This window comes from Gymnogyps californianus, chromosome 15 (genome assembly GCF_018139145.2).
Source record: "Gymnogyps californianus isolate 813 chromosome 15, ASM1813914v2, whole genome shotgun sequence".
NCBI classification, from domain to species: domain Eukaryota; kingdom Metazoa; phylum Chordata; class Aves; order Accipitriformes; family Cathartidae; genus Gymnogyps; species Gymnogyps californianus.
The window spans coordinates 3681719-3699743 of NC_059485.1; the positions used below are offsets into that span (position 1 = coordinate 3681719).

Below are 18025 nucleotides of genomic sequence, written 5' to 3' on the forward strand. Positions count from 1 at the left end.
GTGCTCTGAAGTTTCGGCATGGGCTGTGGGGAGCATTGGCTGCTCCATGCACCTACGAGCGGATCGTTGCCCTCTCACTCCTTTCCAGAGGCAGCATCCACTATTTCTTGTGAGCTGCTTCTCTGATGAAGGCTTCACTGAGCAGGGAAGGGAGAAGCCATCCTGCAGTTTTGCAGAATACTGTCTTGCAAGGATGGTTATTCGTAGGGAACGCGTCGTCCCATCTGCTGGTGGCAGCAGACGTCACTGCCTCGTTGTTGCATGGGGACAAGGGCCTGTCATGGACCACGGCTGAGCTCATCCATCACTGAACCTCCTCTGTGCCTCGGTCTCCTCTTAGGTCATTAGGAAGGATGAGTGATCCCTCCCTTCTCTTGCAAAACCCTTTGCCGTGCAGCGACAGGGAGAAGGATGCAAATAGCCCCTACAAGCGCAAGAAAGCTTTTCCTTGTGGGAACGCGAAGGAGGCAGGGAAGCAGCATCATGTCCATTTTGCAATCAGGAGAAGCAGTGAGACAACCATCTCGCCCAAGGTTGGGCATGATGATGCTAAACCCCATCTCTGGGCAGACCCTCCCGGTCCCCGGCTGCTCCTGCCCTCACCGTGGAGCTGGTGGCTCCAGCCTGGTGGTGCTGGCACAACCAGAGGGTTTTGCTGGCAAACCAGGGATGTGAGCCTGGGCTAGAGCCAGCCGGAGCCTGGGAGGGCTGATTCCTCTTCCCAGCCCCAGTACAACTGCACAGGGAAGAGGAAAAGCCCTTTGGGACAAGGTAGAGAAAGCACTGGAACAGGCATAAATCGCTTAGTAATAATTCTAATGATAGCACTTAGCACGTAGGCAGCAGTTTGCAGAGCAGAGCGCTTTACAAACATTAATTAGTGCTGGTAGACAATTCAGCGATATGGTTCCCATTTTGCCAACTATGAAGAGCAGAGAACCGACCATCTGCTTAAATCCTCTTTAATTTAATCCTGGGGCATTCATAGGAAAATCCTGAGCCCATTTCAGCATCGGATGAAACCGCCCGAGTGCGTACGGGCCCTTCAGAGCCGCTCGGAGGGCGGCAGACGCCGAGCGTCTCGGGAGAGGGATGTTTGGAAGGGTGTTGGTGGCTGTGGGTTGTGCCTGGGGCGAGGAGCTGGAAAACACAGGGTGGCTGTTTTCCATGTCAATAAATACGTGTGGTGTAGCCAGAGCGCTGGTGGTTTCCCTGACACGTGTTGCTGGAGACTTTGGGGTTTGCCAGCTGGGGATGGAGGGTTTGTTTGGGCTCCTCTTGGCCTTTGCTGGTCTCTGCTTGACCTGTGGCAGTTTTTATGACCTCTCGGGACACCCAATTCACTAGCAAAAATTAAAGTAACTGCCAAGGATGATTGGGGCGAGTCAGGTGGGTTAAAGCTGTACCCGGGGCTCAGCCCTGCGGGGTGGCCGTCCTGGCCCTGGGGACATGTGTGGGCACTGGACACGGCAGCCAAGGATGCCTGGTACTGGGATAAGCTAAAACTGCTTAATTTAGGGTACCCAGTGCTTTTTTCTTTAAAGATACCTGCTTTGTATTGCACAGCAAGCAACATCCCTGCAACACACGCTGCAGCGGGGTTTTGCTAAGGATGGGGGTCAGGGCTGGGAGCTCGGCCAAGGGGCTGGGAACAAGTTTAACACCAGCATGAGCCGGACGCAGGAGCAGCACCCCAAAAAGTCCTGGGGGAAATGCAGATATTGCAGGGTGCCAAGCCAGGAGGGCGAGCAGCTGCGGGCAGCGGCCGGCCGGCGCTGGCACGGCTCGGTTGGAAGCAAAGCTGCTATTGCACCTTGAGACGGCGGCGCAAACGGCGTGCGGGGCGTGCAGCCACGCGTGGTGTTTTTCTGCGGCTTTCACTCTCTCCGTGGATAATTTGCAGGCAGGAAAAGAGGTAGGTGAAAACACGGGGGATGGGAAAGGCCAATCCTCCTGCAAGGAGTACCCCTTCCACTTCAGCAGCAGAAAAACATGTTTGTCTACTCTTAAGCTAATATTGAAACCTGCAGTCCTTTCCCAAACACTGCATTTAAATTTCCCACTGCATATGAACTCATCAACCCTACAGATGGAACACCCAGCTTAGCTACGGCGCTGCCTAGTTTTCTCAGGCTGATTTATTAGGATTAGTGGCTTTTTTTATTAAGTATAGATTTAAAAGTCTGTAATGATGGAATTTTTCCTCCTCACTGGGCAGATGGGTCCTAGCACAGAGCATGGAGGAAAGGGTCAAGTAGGGCTTACAATGAGTTTTATTTCTTCTCCAGACAAAAGAGCTCCCGAATCACTTTGTCCCTGACTGAGCACACCACATATCTTGCATAAATCCCGTGCTGAGCTGAGCTGAGCTGGACTTGCAGCTACATTGCAATTATGCAGACGCTTAAGTGCTTGGCTAAATCAGGGCCTCCCGCCTGCTCACCATCTCCAGGGCCTTTCCAGATTATCCCCCAGCCCGGCCACATTTTGGGACCAGGATGGTGCAAATGGTCCAGATAATACAGATTTCAGCAAGATCCTCTAAGCTCAGGCTCAAGCTCGCCCCGCACAGCTTGGGCTCTTGCTCGGTTTTGCCTTGTGGATGGCTTTCCCGGGCAGCTCCCGCATCCCATCTCCACACCAGGTTGCCTTGTTAAGTGTCTGATTTTAATTTCTCTCAATCAGGAGCTGGGCCCGAGCAATTACATAATAACGAGCTATTCATCCAGAGGGAGACACGGATCTAGGTTAATTGGTCTGACAATTGAACCTAATCCTTTCCGGTTTTGCCCAGTTTTCCTTATTTTTCTCTCCTTCTGCACAATATCTGCAAAGCTCTCAGCCTCGTTAATTAAGAAGGTAGCTTCACCCCGAGGGCTGTTTTGTTCTCCCCTCCCTCCTTCAAAAGCAAGAATAGAAAAAGCAGCAAGAATTAGCTAGTTTGGGATGAAGCAACCACCTCCGAGCAGGACGGAGCCGGCTGGGTCTGACAGGGGTCGGACTGTGTCGAGCTGCCGGTGTTCTCCTGGGCTTTGGGGAAACAAAATGCTGCACGGCGAAAGCAGGTGCTGTACCAGAAACACTCCTCCCGGCACGTTCGACGTGTTCAATATAGACACATCGCAAAGCTGAGCAGCGAAGAAAACAGCGGAATCCCTAGGGCTGGACGGGTGCTGGGTCATCGCTGGGGCTGCAATGCTATAAATTTGGGGGGAGAGATGCAGAAGAAGGGTTTATGGCTTCTCGGGAACACGCAGCCCTAAAGGTTCAGGCACTTCTGAAACCCTTTTAGCCAACAAGCGCTGCTGGAAAAGCCCCGTGCACAGGGGTCTGATGAAAGGGGGATGCTGGAGTCCGGCATTGTGCTCCAAGGCCACGCCAGGTGGAGCAGAAATGAAGCTTTGCCCTTTTTCGTGGATTTTTTGTGGTCTCTATTTATGAAGACCCAAAACCAGGGACCCCGTCACAGAGCTGGGCCCTGACCCGTGCCGATCGGGGTGGGACACTTGCCTCCCTATTTTCCTGGCGCCCATAGATGGGTGGGCAATCCTAACCCCGCTATATGTGAAGGAACTATAACATATTTTGTGCCTCCATTTTCATAATCTGAAAAGTCACGGGTAACCCAGAGATCGATTTTGGACCAAGGAGCTGCCAGACTAGCGAGGTTTAGAGTCAGACGTGTTTCCTCGCAGGCTGGTACGTCTTGCAGAGAATAAACTGGCATCTAGAGAGGGGAGGCCCATCACAAGGGCGAAGCAGTCCCAACACGGCAGCACTTGTGTCCCGAGCTGCAGCGAGGGGCTGTGCCCGGCCGGGCTGCGGCTGCCGCCTGCACCAGTGCCCGTCCCCAGGAGCCAGCGCGGGAGCACTTTCCTCGTGATAAAAAAGGATGTGTACAAGATGCACGAGCAGGAAGCACAGCCGTGAGACCGCACTGCTGGACTGGAAAGGAGGAATCTGTTATAAAACAGGCATCCAAGGCACGAGTTTGCTTTTCCAGAGGCTGCGGGGAGCCGGGGGGGTCTGGGACCGAGAGCAAAGGCGATGCCTGCAAGAGAAGGGAGTGGTAACACCTGAAAAGCTTCGGAGACCTGCTCTCTGCAATGCTTCCTCAGGGTTGATGGAGTCATTAGCTGGCGCGGCTGTAACTGGGAGGGGAAGCAAGCAGGGCCCTCCGGCAGGACGGGGCCCGGCTCGCCCCAGCAGCCCCCGCCGGGTTGGGGTGACGAGCCAGGCCGTTCCCAGCTGACGCCCGGCCAAAAGCTTCGTGCCGGCGGGCATGGTGCCGTAAAGGGTAACACGGGCACCAGCGATCCCAGTCCCACCGAGATGGAGAGCTGGCTGAGAGCAGGCTCTGGCTGCTGCCTGCTCCCAGCCGGTGCCTTCAGCAGCGATACGGCGGTGATGGCACCGAGCCTCGCTCGGGTGGCACCAGCGCTGTGTGCAGGTGGCTTTGCAGCACCCAGTGCAGCAGGTCCCTGCCTTTCCCATCCCTTCGCCTGGGAAGGACTCGCCCCGTGCCGCACGAGCTGCTCCCCGTCGTGGTGCATCCCCCGGCACACGCGGTGGGGCCCCCTCGCCTCCTCTTTACTAAACAGAGGCCGATTCCCGGCATCCACAGCTGCTCCCGCTGCATCTCCCAGCACATTTGGGAGTTTCGCCGAGTCCGCCGGCGTTTTGGAGCCGTCCTTGGGAGCCGTTGGATGACTCACCGCCATCACCGCCATCGCCAGCGGACGTGCAAGCGTTGAAGGCAGCGCAGGTGCTGCCCAGCTGGGGCTCCCACTGGGCTGGCATGATGGAAACGCGGCACGGGCACCAAGCAGCTCACAGGGGACCTGTGGGGCTTGGGGACAGCCAGCTATGTTTTCATAGACCCTCAAGTGCTCTCACCCGGTATCTCACTAACAGCCTTTCAGTTGCTGCTGTTAATCTCCCTTTTCTGGATCTCAAGAGACCGGACACGGCTCCAGTCCTGGCTACCCGGGGATGCTGAACGCAGACTCTGGGACATGGGGTATTGGGCTGGGCTTGACCCAGACACAGCCAAGGCAAGTTTCCCCCAAAATCTGGCAAGTTAGAGTTTAAAATAGTATATATTCAGGGTGAGTCTATTCTGGGAGAGGAGCAGCACCATGTCCCCAAGGCACCCTCTCCATCCCAGGAGCATTGCTGGAACTCGCCAGCCGAGGAGGAGCGGGGTGGGCGAGGGAGCCAGGGATGGGGATGGGCTCAGACCCGTCGAGGGAGGTTGTGGGATCCGGGTGTGCAAGCTCAGCTCCACGGGTGTCTGCCCATGGGGTGGCCTGAGACCAGCGTCCTCTCCTATGATGGGTATTTATGGAGCTGGACGGGATCCCTGGAGGTGAGCTGGGAACCTCCAGGAAGGAGGTGCTGGTGGGACGTTGCTGGCAGGTTTGGTGGTTGGTGGGAATGGCAGGCAAGGTGGCCTCAGTGCTCGGGGTTGCCGGTCACGGTGGCGTGCATGGGAACAGCGTCAGCAGCCGGTTTTCGGCAGCCGTGAGCCCCAGCCCCGCATTGCCCACGAGCTCGGCCCTGGGGAGGCAGGGAGAGGGTGACAGGCTCACGTCTAAACACAACACGTTGCACAAGATGTTTGTTAACACAGTCACAAATAAACATTTTGCAGGATCTTTGCCGGGAGGACGGGCTTAACTTGTGTGGAGCCTTGAAGGATACGAGAAAGCTGATGCAGCCCATCACCGTGGGCTCTGATCTGGCCTCCCCAGCAGTGCTGGGGCAAGGGAAGCTTTATTCCTCTCTGGGGAGCGCATTACTTAAGCCCTTGTGTACAAATAGAGAAACAAAGCCCATTAATCCTACCAGGAGGGAAATGATATCGTGGTGCTGGGGGAGAAGGGGAGGGCGAGAGGAGGCCACCAGAAACCGCCCCGGTTCCTCCTGCCCTCGCCACCCCTGGCTCTGTCCCCCCTCTGCCCCCCACAATGGGCTCCGGCTTCAGGGTGAGTGGGGAGAAAAAGCAAAGTAACGGCCCTGGGTCCTTGGGGGATTTTGGGCTTGCAGGGTCAGGATGAAGAGCCTCAGCCCTGGGAGAGCTGTGGGGTCCCAGGGGGGAGTGGAGGCAGAGCCAAGCAGGGAGGCATGGAGGAGCAGGGGGGTTGCCCTGAGTCGCCAGTGGCCTGCAGCCTGCATTTTTTCCAGGGATAATTTCTATGTGGACCCTCCCAGACCCCCAGTTCCTCTTCTGACCCACAAGTTTTTCATGCTTTTGCCCATCTCATTCTCTGCCTCATCCCGCTGCGGGGGAATGAGCAAAGGCTGGGGGGGGGGCGCTTAGCTGCTGGCTGGGGCCAGCCCAGCACATTTCCCCACCGCCTGCACCTGCAATTGCTTTCTCGGTACGCCACGGTGCTCCGGTTAGCCCTGGGTAAGCTGTGCCCTCCAGGCTGCAGTGTCCAGCGGGAGGGATGCGGAGGGCATTGGGAGCCCGGCCTGGGATAACCAAGCAGGCTGAGGACTGGAGGGAGGTCTGGCCCTGCGGCCGGAGGAGCCAGCTCCTGCTCTGCGGCCGGGCTGGCAGCGGCACGCTCCCACACACGATCACACAGTCCCCTCTAGTGGATATTTCTCCTGCATTGACACGGCTGTCCTGCCCACGGGCAGAGCTGGGCTCCAGACCCTGGCCCCGAGCAGTGACCCCGGGTCACCATCCCGCTCCTCTCCCAAAATTGGGCATGGCGGCCCTGCAGAAGCAAAGCCCCGTCCGGCTGCCACCACCGGCTGAGCCGTCGCTGCCTCCGCTCCTTCCCCTCCTGCGTATTTGGGTGACTCATCCTCCCGCCGTCCCCTGCCCTGGCTTCGTCCCCACACCACCCTTGCGTCAGGGCTGGCCCCGGCCGGCCCCTGCAGCCCTCGCTCTCCCCCTTTGCCGGGCTTTACACCAGCTCAGAGTTATTTGGGCATCGGCCAACGTGAAAAAGAGCTAACGAACACTCGCGTGGCGACAGCTTCCGAGGGGTCCAGGCGCAAGCATCGCTTGCTCCCACCCTGCCGGGTCCTGCAAGCTCGGTCCAGCTTGGACCAGGGTGAAGCGGGCTGCTCTCGAGGTGAATTCCCTGAGGGGGTCGAGTGCTCGCACCCCCATCCCGCTCCCAGCAGCTGAGGGGTTTCATGCGGTGGCTGCGCCGGCTGCCAGGAGGGCACCCAAACCTCCTGGAACTTTTCCGGTGAGTTTGGGTAATGCCCAAATTCAGCACCCAACTGAGGGCAGTGCTTACACGTTAGAGATGGCATCTTTGCTTTTGACATCCTTTCCTCCGCGGTCGGTGGTGCTGCTCTGGCCGGGGCCACCTTCACCCAGCAGCCCCTGGCCGTGGGAAGGGTGCGAAGGCTCTCACCAGCACCAGCCCGGAGCGCTCCCCTGTGCTCAGGGCCAGATCCAGGTCACCACCACCTCCTTCCCCCTCCTCTCCGCCTCTGCCTGCCTTGGGAACTGTGCTTGTCACCTGGAAGATATGTGATATCTGCAACCTGAGGCTTTTCAAGGAAAAAAAAAGGCACGCAGTAGAGCGCAGAGGAGTGGAGGCAGCCGCAGACCTGCAGGTCAGCTGCGTGCTGGTGGTTCGTGATGCTCTGCCAGCCCTCGCCAGGCCGGTGGGGATGCAGTCCCTTCACCTTGCTCCATCCTTTGCTGGGAAATGCATATCCCCATCCCTCGTGCCACCGCCGTGGCAGCCCCAGCTTGGGACAGGTCTGGTGTCAAACCCACTGCCTTTGTCCCTGTGCCAGGGAGAGGACAGCCTCTGCTCCGGGGAGCTGGGACCTCCAGCGCAGGGTGAGGGTGTTGGGGAAAAAGAGGCAGCTGGGGCCCAAGGCTTGCTGCCAGGCTTTGCGGGCAGACCCAAAAAGCCACTGCAAGGGCAGAGAGGTGCTTGTTGCCCAAACCAGCCCCGGGGCAGCTTTATGGGGCCCACAGCAGCATCTTGGCGGGGACATACACCCAGTCCAGGCTGTGCTGCCCGAGCTGACAGCCGAATCGCCCTGTCCCCATGCAAGCCAGGAGCCCCTGGGTGTCCCGGCTCCAGCAGGACGGCATCTCCAGCTCACGGATGCAATCCTGCTCACATCCCGTGTCGTGTCCTGGAGTCACACCAGTGCGAGGACCACACATCCCAGCCCTGCTGCAAATGCCCCGTCCTCCCCGCTGTCTCACGGAGCGCTGGGGCAGGTCACTGCCTCCCACGGGACACTCCTGACCCCGGCGTCAGGGGAGCAGGGTTAGACCTCGCACTGTCCAGCCACGGCCGAGCACAGCTTGGGCCCAGAAATGCACATCTCGGGCACGAGCTATGGCACAGACCACGTTTTCCCTTGCCGTAGCATCTAGGCAGGGGCTGAGCTGTGGCAGGACTGGACTCACCAGCGAACAGGCTAATTTAACCTCCGAGTGCTTGCAACCATCTAATGCAGTGCTCTGAGCTGGAAGAGAAAAATCAAGCTGTTTCTAAAGCTGCACGCGGTAGTGAGTTAGTGCTGCACTGAATACCAGGGAAAAAAACAATTCCCATGCTTTGTCCCAGCATCAGTGCTTGCTTCCTCTGTGCTGTGCTGATCCCAGCTACTGTGCTCAAGGCAAGGAGAGCCCAGGACAGGCCACTGGAGCATCACTCCCCGGATCCCGATCCAGAAATGGGAATTTTCCCAGCCCTGCTGGGATGGTCCTGCAGTCCCCCCTCCCCACCTTCGATCCTGCGTGTCTGGCAGGGCTACGGCATTGCTTACAGCATGGTCAAGAGCAGGGGTCATCCATGGCATGGCCCCACAGCCCCACGGCAGACAGGGGAAGCCCGTGGACACCTCGCAGCCAGCATGCGTGGATAGGGAGCAGCCCACAGCGATGGACAAGATACAAAATCCTGGGGAGAACTAGCCCATGGCAGCTCCAGCCCCTTTTATTGCTTCTGCTCTGTGGCCCAACGGGAGACACACTTTACAGCTTTATTTATTATAAAAGATCTTTAGGAAGCTGATTGCTACCTAAACCCATCCCTATTTCTGCCCACGGGACTCTGTCTAATGGGGTAATGGCACTGCTGGGGGCTGGTTACAGGGTTTTTGGACATGGGGATTTGCCCAAGCCCACAGGGGAACCCCCCCCCCCATCCCAACACGGAGGGCAGAGCCACGGGTGGGAAACTGCAAAACGCAAACTCCATTTCTAGGAAGCTGGATGCCAATAAAACCCAGTGTTTATTGCAGTGTTCCTCATCGGCCTTGGTTTTATAGATGTGCATTTAAAAATAGAAGCTCTGTGCATCTTAGCTGGCCACAGAAGGGCTTGAACATTGAAAGGGTCGATCTGTCGGGTGATGGAGAGCCACCTCCCGGCCCCGAGCTCGGTAGGTGCAAACAGGCCAGCTACCTGCTCAGGATTTCTGTGCGTTGAGTCGGAGCCTCATGCGTGAGAAACTCCAGCTCTGCTTTCAAGTATGTTTGGCGTGAAGCCGCGCGGTCTCTCCGGTATCACATGTCCCACTAAGGGGGAAAGACCCACTGGTCACCAGAGAGCCACATCCCTCGGGTCCACCCCAGCCTTAGGGGAAAACGGCTGGTTTGGGCAGCTGCCGTAACGACATGCCGGCTCCAGTTTCGGCTTGAGGATGGGCTGCGAGAAGGCTCTGGAGAGCTTGGGCAACTCATGTTTAAATGGTGCTGCTGGGAAAAAAACCAGCTCGGACCCCACGAGGCCACCCCAGCTGCATGAAGGGGCTGGCAGCCGGTGGGGTACGTGATGCTCAGCAGCCGCAGTGACTGCCCACGGTGCTCACCCGCTGTCCCAGCTCCCTGCCATCCCCGGCCAAGGTGGCTCTTGGCCAAGGGGCTGCATCTCAGGTGGCTGCACAATGCAAACACCCCTCCCAAATATACCCCCCAAACCAAACCCACCACCTGGAGAAGCACACTGTGGTTTAAACAGAAAAAAAAAAAAGAAAAAAAAAAAAAGGATCCTTGTGCTCTGTAACTCTCACCACCATGGGCCAACCACGCTGTCTTCATGCACTCACCCCCATCCCAAGAGATGGGGCAGCTTTCAGAAAGACCCGAGACGATGCAGGCTTCATCCCTGGTCCCACAGCAGCCGGGGAAGGCACAGGTTCGAAAACACCGACTTCAGTAGCCCCTCCAGGTCCCAGACATGGTGGGGGGCCAGCTGCCACTGCTGAAATTGTTATTTGTTGGCTGTGTAGCTTTAAGCTCACATAGCTTTTTGCTGATGAGGGACCCATAAGAGAGAGGAGAGGCAAGCCAAAGGCGTGAGCAAGCAGCGCGGGGTGGCTAACCCCGGCCAAGCCCTGGCTACCGCCCGCGCCCGTGCGGCTATGTGTCCCAGTGGGGAATTTTCCTCCTGCAGCCAGCAAGTCCTCGGGCCAGGAGAGCAGGATCGCGCAGTGGGATCCCGGACGGCGTGGGGGCAGGCGGGAGCAGGGGCCGCATGGCCTCCGCGGTGTCAGCAGTGACGCAGACGCACGCTGGCCCTGACGCAGCCGGCGCATCCCCGGGGCTTTGCCTTGGGGCAGCTCAGCACCGGCTCCCGCTTGGGAGAGTGGCCGGGCTGTGTCTGCCTTATGGCAGTGCCGTAGGCAGGGAGGGGACACCCGGCTCTCCCCAGCGGCTGGGATGTCTCTTCTCTGGGGCCAGGTGGAGGAGCAGCAGCAGCGGCTGCTTTCTGGTGCTGCTGCCGGTGCCAGCCGCGTCGCTGCAGTTCAAGGCCGGACTGGTGCGGGCTCGGGGAGGCAGGAATGAGCCCAGCAGGGGAGGAAGAGGCTGCGGGCACAGCTATGCAAAGGCATCCCTCTTGGAGCTGCCCCTTGGCCCAAATGCTCCCTTTTCGGTGCCCAGCTGCAGCTTCCCAGCAGCGCTGGCCGCTCCCAGAGCTCAGCAGCCCTGGCCCAGTCATCTGGTGGTGGTGGCTGGCACAGTCATGTATGCTGCAACCCCTTCGCACCGGCCAGGCAGCCGAACACCTCACCGCAGAGGTTCTGGCATGAGGCGAGCGGGGCCGGCAGCACGCTCCGTCCCCAGACATCCAGAGCTGGGACAGCGGCAGAGCTGCAGGCAGCTGCAGAACAAACTAACCCTGTGATACAGCCTCGTGGGCACCTCTGATGGGCTCCCCAGCCTTCAACAGCAACGTCCCCCCAACTTTTTCCCTTGTGGTACGTGAGGACTGAAAAGAGCATCCACGGATGCAGCCGTGACAATCCTCCACCAACGCAACCCTCAACCTGCCCTTTGGACACCCATGGTGCCTCTGCTTTACCCACTTCTCAGCGATGCTGTAGGTCCTCCACCAGCCCCGCTTCTCCACCCAGCAGCGTTTTCCTGGGTGGCTCCGCACTGAAGGCTTTAGGATGCTCTGCGGCATCGACCGTCCCAGTGCCTGACCCTCATGGGATGCAGCACCCAGGACTTTCTGTGTGGAAGCAGGGTGCCCGGTGGATGCACACCCAGAGCTTTCCTGGCAGGCTAAGGTCGGACACTACCATGAGGAGGGAGATGAGGTGATCTGATCATGCAGCCTGCGTGTGCAGACCTTCCTGGCTTGGAAATCCAAGGAGCTACTGTCCGATCACTGGCTGGCAAGGTGAGCCATGAGCTCCTGCAGGAACTGCCCGGCTCCCAGGAAGGGCTGGTGCTGGCACTGTCCCTACCCGCTCGCTGCCCCAGAGATGCCCCAGGCGAGCAGCCCATGAGCGATGAGCAGGTGGGAGAAGAGCCTCTCTCTTCATCCCAAATCAGCTCTAAAGCCCCAGCTCTAAAGCTGCAGCAGGTCCTCAGGGATGAGGGCAGGCGGGGATCCCTCCCACCAGCTGGAAGATGGCTACATCTCAAGTGTTACAGTGCCTCAGGGCTCTCTCCCCACAGCCAGGTCCATGGGAGGAGTGGTGCTGTCCCCATATCCCGCTGCAGGGATTTTTCCTGCAGGGAAGCAGGTAGCCGTCCTGTTGCATCAACTGCAAGGAACAGCACAGCTAGGCCGGTGCAGGCAGCCTGGGCAGCGTCTGCCTGCTCCCCCTGCCCCTCCAGCTGCCCCTCTCCCCAGACCCGGGCACCGGCCGGGAGGAAACATCCCCCAAGGGGCTCCTTGGTATGAAGCCCTGCGAGGACAAAACAAACCCGCGTGATCCTCGACCGTAACCCAGAGAGGAGGATGGAGAGCTGGTCTGTGCCATGCGGTGCACCGGACAAGGGCAGTGACATGCTGAGGGTGACCTTGTCCGTCAGAAATGCCAGGCTGGCCTCGTGAAGGGGTGCAGATGCAGCACAGAGACCCCAGGAGCCAGTGGGAAATGCCCCCCAGCCGGGCTGCCGGGTCCACGGGGCCAATCCTGCCGCTGGTCCCTTGTGGCATGGCTGGGCTGGGGTCCACTCTCTGGGTCCAGGTGGCCATGGTGCTTCAGCTCACCCTCCTCTTCCTCTCCGCAGCAGGGACAACGTCTGTCTGTCTGTCTGTCCACCTGTGGTTTCAGCCTTTAGCAGGACTCCACAAGGACACAAGCAGGTGGCCGCAGCCCCAGGCGGCGGCGGGAGGCTGGTGTTTAGGCGGCCTGGCTGGGCGGCAGGCGTTTGCTGTCCAGAATGGCCTTCCAGTCGTCGGTCCACGACTGCAGCCTACGGCTGGGGGGCTTCAGCTGCAGGTGCTTGTTGTGGCAGGCCGTGAAGAGCACGTGCTCCCAGCTGGGGTTCAGCTCGGCCCCTGCAAAGCAAGAAGAGAGGTCGGCTCTCTGGACAACTCCTCCGCGAGACGCAGAGGTTGATCTTACTCCAACATGAGGAGCCTGTGGACACAACCCCCTAATGAGAGCCTAATCAAGCAGGGAGGGACCAGCGCCCATCACCCCTGGATGCCGTCTGCCCCTTGGGGCTGCCTCCGGTCACTCCTGCCACCCCACACCTTCCTTACCTGTTATATCAGGTCTGTCGTCTATAAGCAGGTCAGCAGAAACCACTGTCTTATCTCGCGTCAAAACGATCTGCTCGAGAAACTCGGGGCCGAAGTGCTTCTCCACCCAGGCGTACTGGAAGGTGAGAGGCGAGCGGTGAGCACAGGGAAGGCTGATGGACGGGGCAGGGGCTGCTCAGCGGAGCGGCAGCAGTGCACGGCACGAGCCCTGGCCTCCACACAGAGAGGACATCTCTCTTAGTAAGTTCATTAGTGGGAAGGATTTGGATGTTGCCGGAGCACAAGTTCTTTTAAAGCCAAGCAGCTTTTGACGTCGTGATGAAATACTAAGACCAAGTGCCTCAGTGCATGCAAATGGCAGAGCTCGGCTGACGGCGGAGCCGCCACTCTGTGAAGATGCCTAGGAACAAAACTGGTGGAGCAGGGAAATAATCACTGCCGTTTTACAGCTTGCCAGCCGGAGGCATACGGGGGTCAGCCGGCTTTTGCTGGGCAGCGCGGTACAGGAGGGGGAGCTGGGATTTGGACCTGCTCACCTTCTCATAAGGGCAGTAGCGGTACTTCTTGATCGGGCTTGTGCAGATGAACACGTCGGTGCTGCCACGAGGAGAAAAACAGGGGCAGAGTGTCACTCGGTGGCTGAACATGCCGATCAGACCCTGCTCCCCCTTGAGATACACCTGGCTGCCTCTGCGAGACCCCAATTCATGCCTGAGCAGGCAGGCGCCCAAAGCAGACCCCCCACCACACACAGATCAAACCAGGGCGATTTAAGACGTTAATCCCCCATCTTGCAGGATCCCACCGCCAGAACGTGTACCCACACCCATGGCACAAGCATGTTGCCCTTTTCACCGCGCTTGCTGGGAGCAGAGAGCTGAAGGGAAGAGCTCCTGGCGACTGCTCCAGGAGTCAAAGCCCTCTCTTTCCTGCCATGCCCGGCAGGCTAGGAGGTATTTTTAATGCTGATGTAGTATTCAGCGCTTCTGCCAGGAGGCGGATGAGCCTGCAAAGCCACTGCTGCTCCCCCATCCATCCCCAAATACCATGGGCAGGTTCCTACTCACTCTGCCAAATTTGCCATTTGCTTCACAGCTTCCACAGCCCCAGGGAGCGGGTCCAGCTCAATGAAGAAGTTCTTGGATTCCCAGATGCTGATGGCTTTCTCCTGTGAGGGGAAAGAGAGCGGTTACTGCACAGGGCTTCTTGCTGCTCTTCTCCTTGCACGTACATTTTCCCCACCCTTTGCTAGGGCAGAGGACGGTGACAGTGAGAAAGGTGGGAGCACTGGCCCCAGTCCCCTCCTGCTAACCCACCTTGCCTCTGTGGGTGCCTCTGTTCCCCACCTGCCAACCTGCACCCATCTCATACAATTTATATTGGAGGAGCTCTGGAGCAGGCTTGCTTTTGCCTGTGCAGCCCCAGACACAGAGGGAGCAGCACATTCCTTCAAGGCAAAACACAAGAGATTGTCCAGAACCGAACCAAACCCCGGGTCTGCGTCTGGAGGGGCACTTCCACATGGATCCGGCTGACGTGGCCTGGTAGCCCTGCCGTAATGTGACGCTGTTCAGCTCCAGATGCTGCCTGGCCTATTTGTCTCAATCAGATCACTTAAAATAGCAGTCGGGCTGCTCTCAAAGGAGAAAGTATATTATAGGATGAAATGCATGTCAGGATGAATGCAGATGCTCTTCCTCAGGGATGCCTGGGCAAGGTCTACCAGGCAAATGCAGCACCTCCCAGGCAATGGTTTGAAACACTTAACATCCAGGTTGGGAGCCGGGGTGCACTGGTATGGCGCAAAGGGAGAGCAGAGCAGAGAGAGACCATGGGGAGCAAAACCTTGGGACGAGGGCAGAGTCCAGGGGCTGCCTGCGATGGGTCCAGCACAGCTCTAAGAAACAGCATCTCCTGCACTCCCTTCAAACAGGTAACGGCTTCTCAGCCGCCAAGCAAAGCAATTATTTCGCACAGACACTGGGTCCTTGGGGAGGAGAGTCTGGGATTGCTGCAACGCGGCTGCGGGCAGAGGAAGCCACCCCGTTCCGGCGTTGCAACGCAGCCGAGCAGCTGCAGATGCAGCTGGGAGAAGTTTTGAAAGGAGCCGTGCCCTGAAAGATGGATCTTCATTTTGAGCACCTCTGTTTCTGTATTTAAGGTAGGGGAATAGGGACAAAAGGAACTTTAAGCCCATCCTGGCCTTCTTGTATTGCACAGTATGGAGGAGCTGGCAGAGCATCAGGGTAAGGGAGAGCAGCCTCAGGGATGCTTATATGCTGGTTCTTACAGCTCATAGCAACAGACAGGCTGGTTGGACATGCCTGCTAGACTTGCAGCTCCCTCCTGCCTGATGAGTGGGAATCTAGCGGGTAACCACCACATTTTGGCTTTACTATACCTGTACTGGGGAAGAAAGCAGGCAACCATGAGCAATTGGGGCTTTGCTGGGAACTCCAGGCTCAGGGCAGCAACACCCGAGAGCAAACACAGGGCTCATTCGGGGAGTCACATTCTGCTTCATCCCGCTGGCTGCCTGTGCCAAGACGCTGGCTGCACACCTTGCCTGCTCTCAGGAAGATGAATGCATGAACCCATTATATATTTGGGCACTGAGCATTTAACATGACATGCCAGAATTAAACCCTGTATTTCTCAAAAAATCCCAGATAACGTGAGAAGACCAGACACCCAACTTAAAAGGAGAGACTACTCAGATCAGCTGTTGAATCTTCCCTTTTGCCTGAGCGGCAGAAAACATCGGTGGTTCAGAAGAGCGAAGAAAAGCCTTCTTCATACATGTTCAAAATGAAACACGCTGATTTGGTGCAACAGCACCAGCAGAAATGCCTCCTGGCACCATGACAAGAACAGCAACCCTAACAGTTTGCCACAGGGCCACGCAAACATTCAGACTCCAGTTGCTCTGCTTTAGACCGGTGAGCAATGATATTTAATTTTTAAGATACTGACTGTAGCCGCACAAGAGACACCTGAGAAACGCGGCCTGATGCAGCAAAGCACTTCAACCCGCGGTGAAGTGTCTTCTTACAGCAAGGACTTCCGTAGCTATTCTGCTTCCACTTATGTCAAAAAGCATTTTGCAATCAAGCTCACTGGGGGAAGAACTAAGCTTATCCTGAAGAAAAGACCCGCTCGGCTCCCAGAGCCAGAATAAATCCCTGCGGCACCGCAGCCAGCACGCTGCCCGGCAGACGGAAAAATCCCCCAGGCTGGGAATCCCACCACGTGCCAGGCAGGACAGACCCTCGATTTGCTGCTTCTTATCTCTCCCCATGAGCAATTTCCCTGCCCATCCAGGGCTCCCCATCCTTCCAGGTCTGTGTGCTCGGCATAGTGCTGAGATGCTGTTCTGCCTTTCAGAGCTGGGACCTTCAGCTTGTTGGACTCTTTGGCTCCTATTTTCTGGTCTCCTACAGCAGGTCGATGGTGCTCTCTGACGAGGGGGGACTGGAACGGCCCATGTGCCCGTAGCCACAGTGCGGCTCCTACTCTTTTTATCCCTGGTCTGAAACCACGGGTGACATCAGGGCTGCCCTGAGGTCGGTCTGTGGAAGTTTTGCTACTTGCTCAGCCCAAGGTTTTGGTGGTTTTACGTGAACACAGCAGAGACAAGATGAGCTCACTTCATTTACCACATCTAAACTAGTTAAGATCAAGAAGAAAAAATGAGTTATCATGCATTAACCCTGCCAAACTTTTGGCATCTGCCTTACTGCATGAATGATGTCCTCCATTTCCGTTCCATCAATCCCAGCTAGAGAGGACACGTTACTCCTTCAGCTCATCAAGCTGTTTAGGACTTTGCCAGTGGGAGAGCCCTGGACCTTATTCACACTCCCTTCCTTGTAGCCATCAAACCACTAACGACAAGAGTGCTTTTATTTGCTGTAACATCTTTCAACTGCTGCAACTGCGTTCCGCAGATGAGACCACAGACATCCCATCGAGATGGGGAACTTGTAGAGGCAGAAACCAACTTTCTGCAGCACTCAGCCCTTCGTTGAATGATAAAGTACAACATAAAGAGAGCTTCTGCTTTTAGGCTTTAATTATGAAAATGAATACAATGATTTTCAGGCATAGGAGGGCTTGGGGTTGTTTTAAGTAAGCCCTCACATGAAGAATCAATTGCACGGTTTGCTCTCAACTTCTCTGCTGCGTCCCACCCCTCACATTGCTGTTGAGGAACTAAATAATCCATCTAGGGACAGCATCAATCCATGCAGCTTGGCCAAATCAGAGCTAGAAAAACCCAGCTATGCAATCTGGGGTATTATAAAACAGATGTTCTGAAAGATCTCCTTTCCTTGCATCTATCTCCATCCACGCATGCAGGGAAAAAGAGACAGATGTGCATGAAAAATGCTGGATTTCCGGGAAAAAAGGCACTGCTGGAAGCCCTCCTGCGTGCTGACCTGTGCCTGTCTTTCGGTGGGAGCTCCGGCCAGCACCCGCAGCCCTCCCCAGCGCTGCACCCACGAACTGGGGGCCAGTGGGTCCCGCGGGGCCGGAGCTCCAGTTGCACGGCGCAGAGCGAACAAGAGCCACGCGCAGAGCCGGGGGATGCATAGACTCACACTCAGCTCAGGTCCCAGGCGCCCGTATTGCTCCGACACCCAGAAGCCCCTCCGGTCCTCCAGGGCAATGTAGGGTTTGTCGGGGTACCTGGCCCTGAACTTCTTGAGGAAGCCTCCCTCGAAGTCGGCCAGCACCCCGTCCATGTCCACCAGCACCCGCAGAGCCCTACGGGACCCCGCTGCGGTGCCGGCCCCCCTGCCCAGCCCTGCAAAGGGGCCGCAGCGTCGAGGCCGCAGGTGCAAGAAGCTGCTCAGCAAAATCATGGTGGAGAGGGGGGGGGCTCGGGGCAGGGGATGGGGGGGCTCCCCGGGCCGGGGGGGGGGGGGGCTTTATTTCAAGCACGCACCCTGCAAGCAGGCGGCCCTGGCAAGCACCTCCCTTTGCAGCAGAAGGAAGGAGCGGGGGGGCTGCAAGGGGGATGCAACGGGGAGCAGAGGGGCTGCAGGGGGGGTGCGGTGGGGATGCAAAAGCCCG

At 57.7% G+C, this 18025-nt stretch overlaps 1 protein-coding gene across 1 annotated transcript; it reads right to left on the bottom strand.

Moving 5' to 3' along the window:
• Window positions 1-12584: 12584 nt before the first annotated feature.
• Window positions 12585-17814, bottom strand: NT5M (5',3'-nucleotidase, mitochondrial). Its single transcript, XM_050906176.1, has 5 exons — window positions 17551-17814; window positions 14017-14117; window positions 13486-13546; window positions 12950-13064; window positions 12585-12742 (listed from the first exon to the last, which is right to left on the bottom strand). The coding sequence occupies exons 1-5, from the start codon at window positions 17812-17814 to the stop codon at window positions 12585-12587; spliced, it is 699 nt and encodes a 232-aa protein (XP_050762133.1).
• Window positions 17815-18025: the final 211 nt, after the last annotated feature.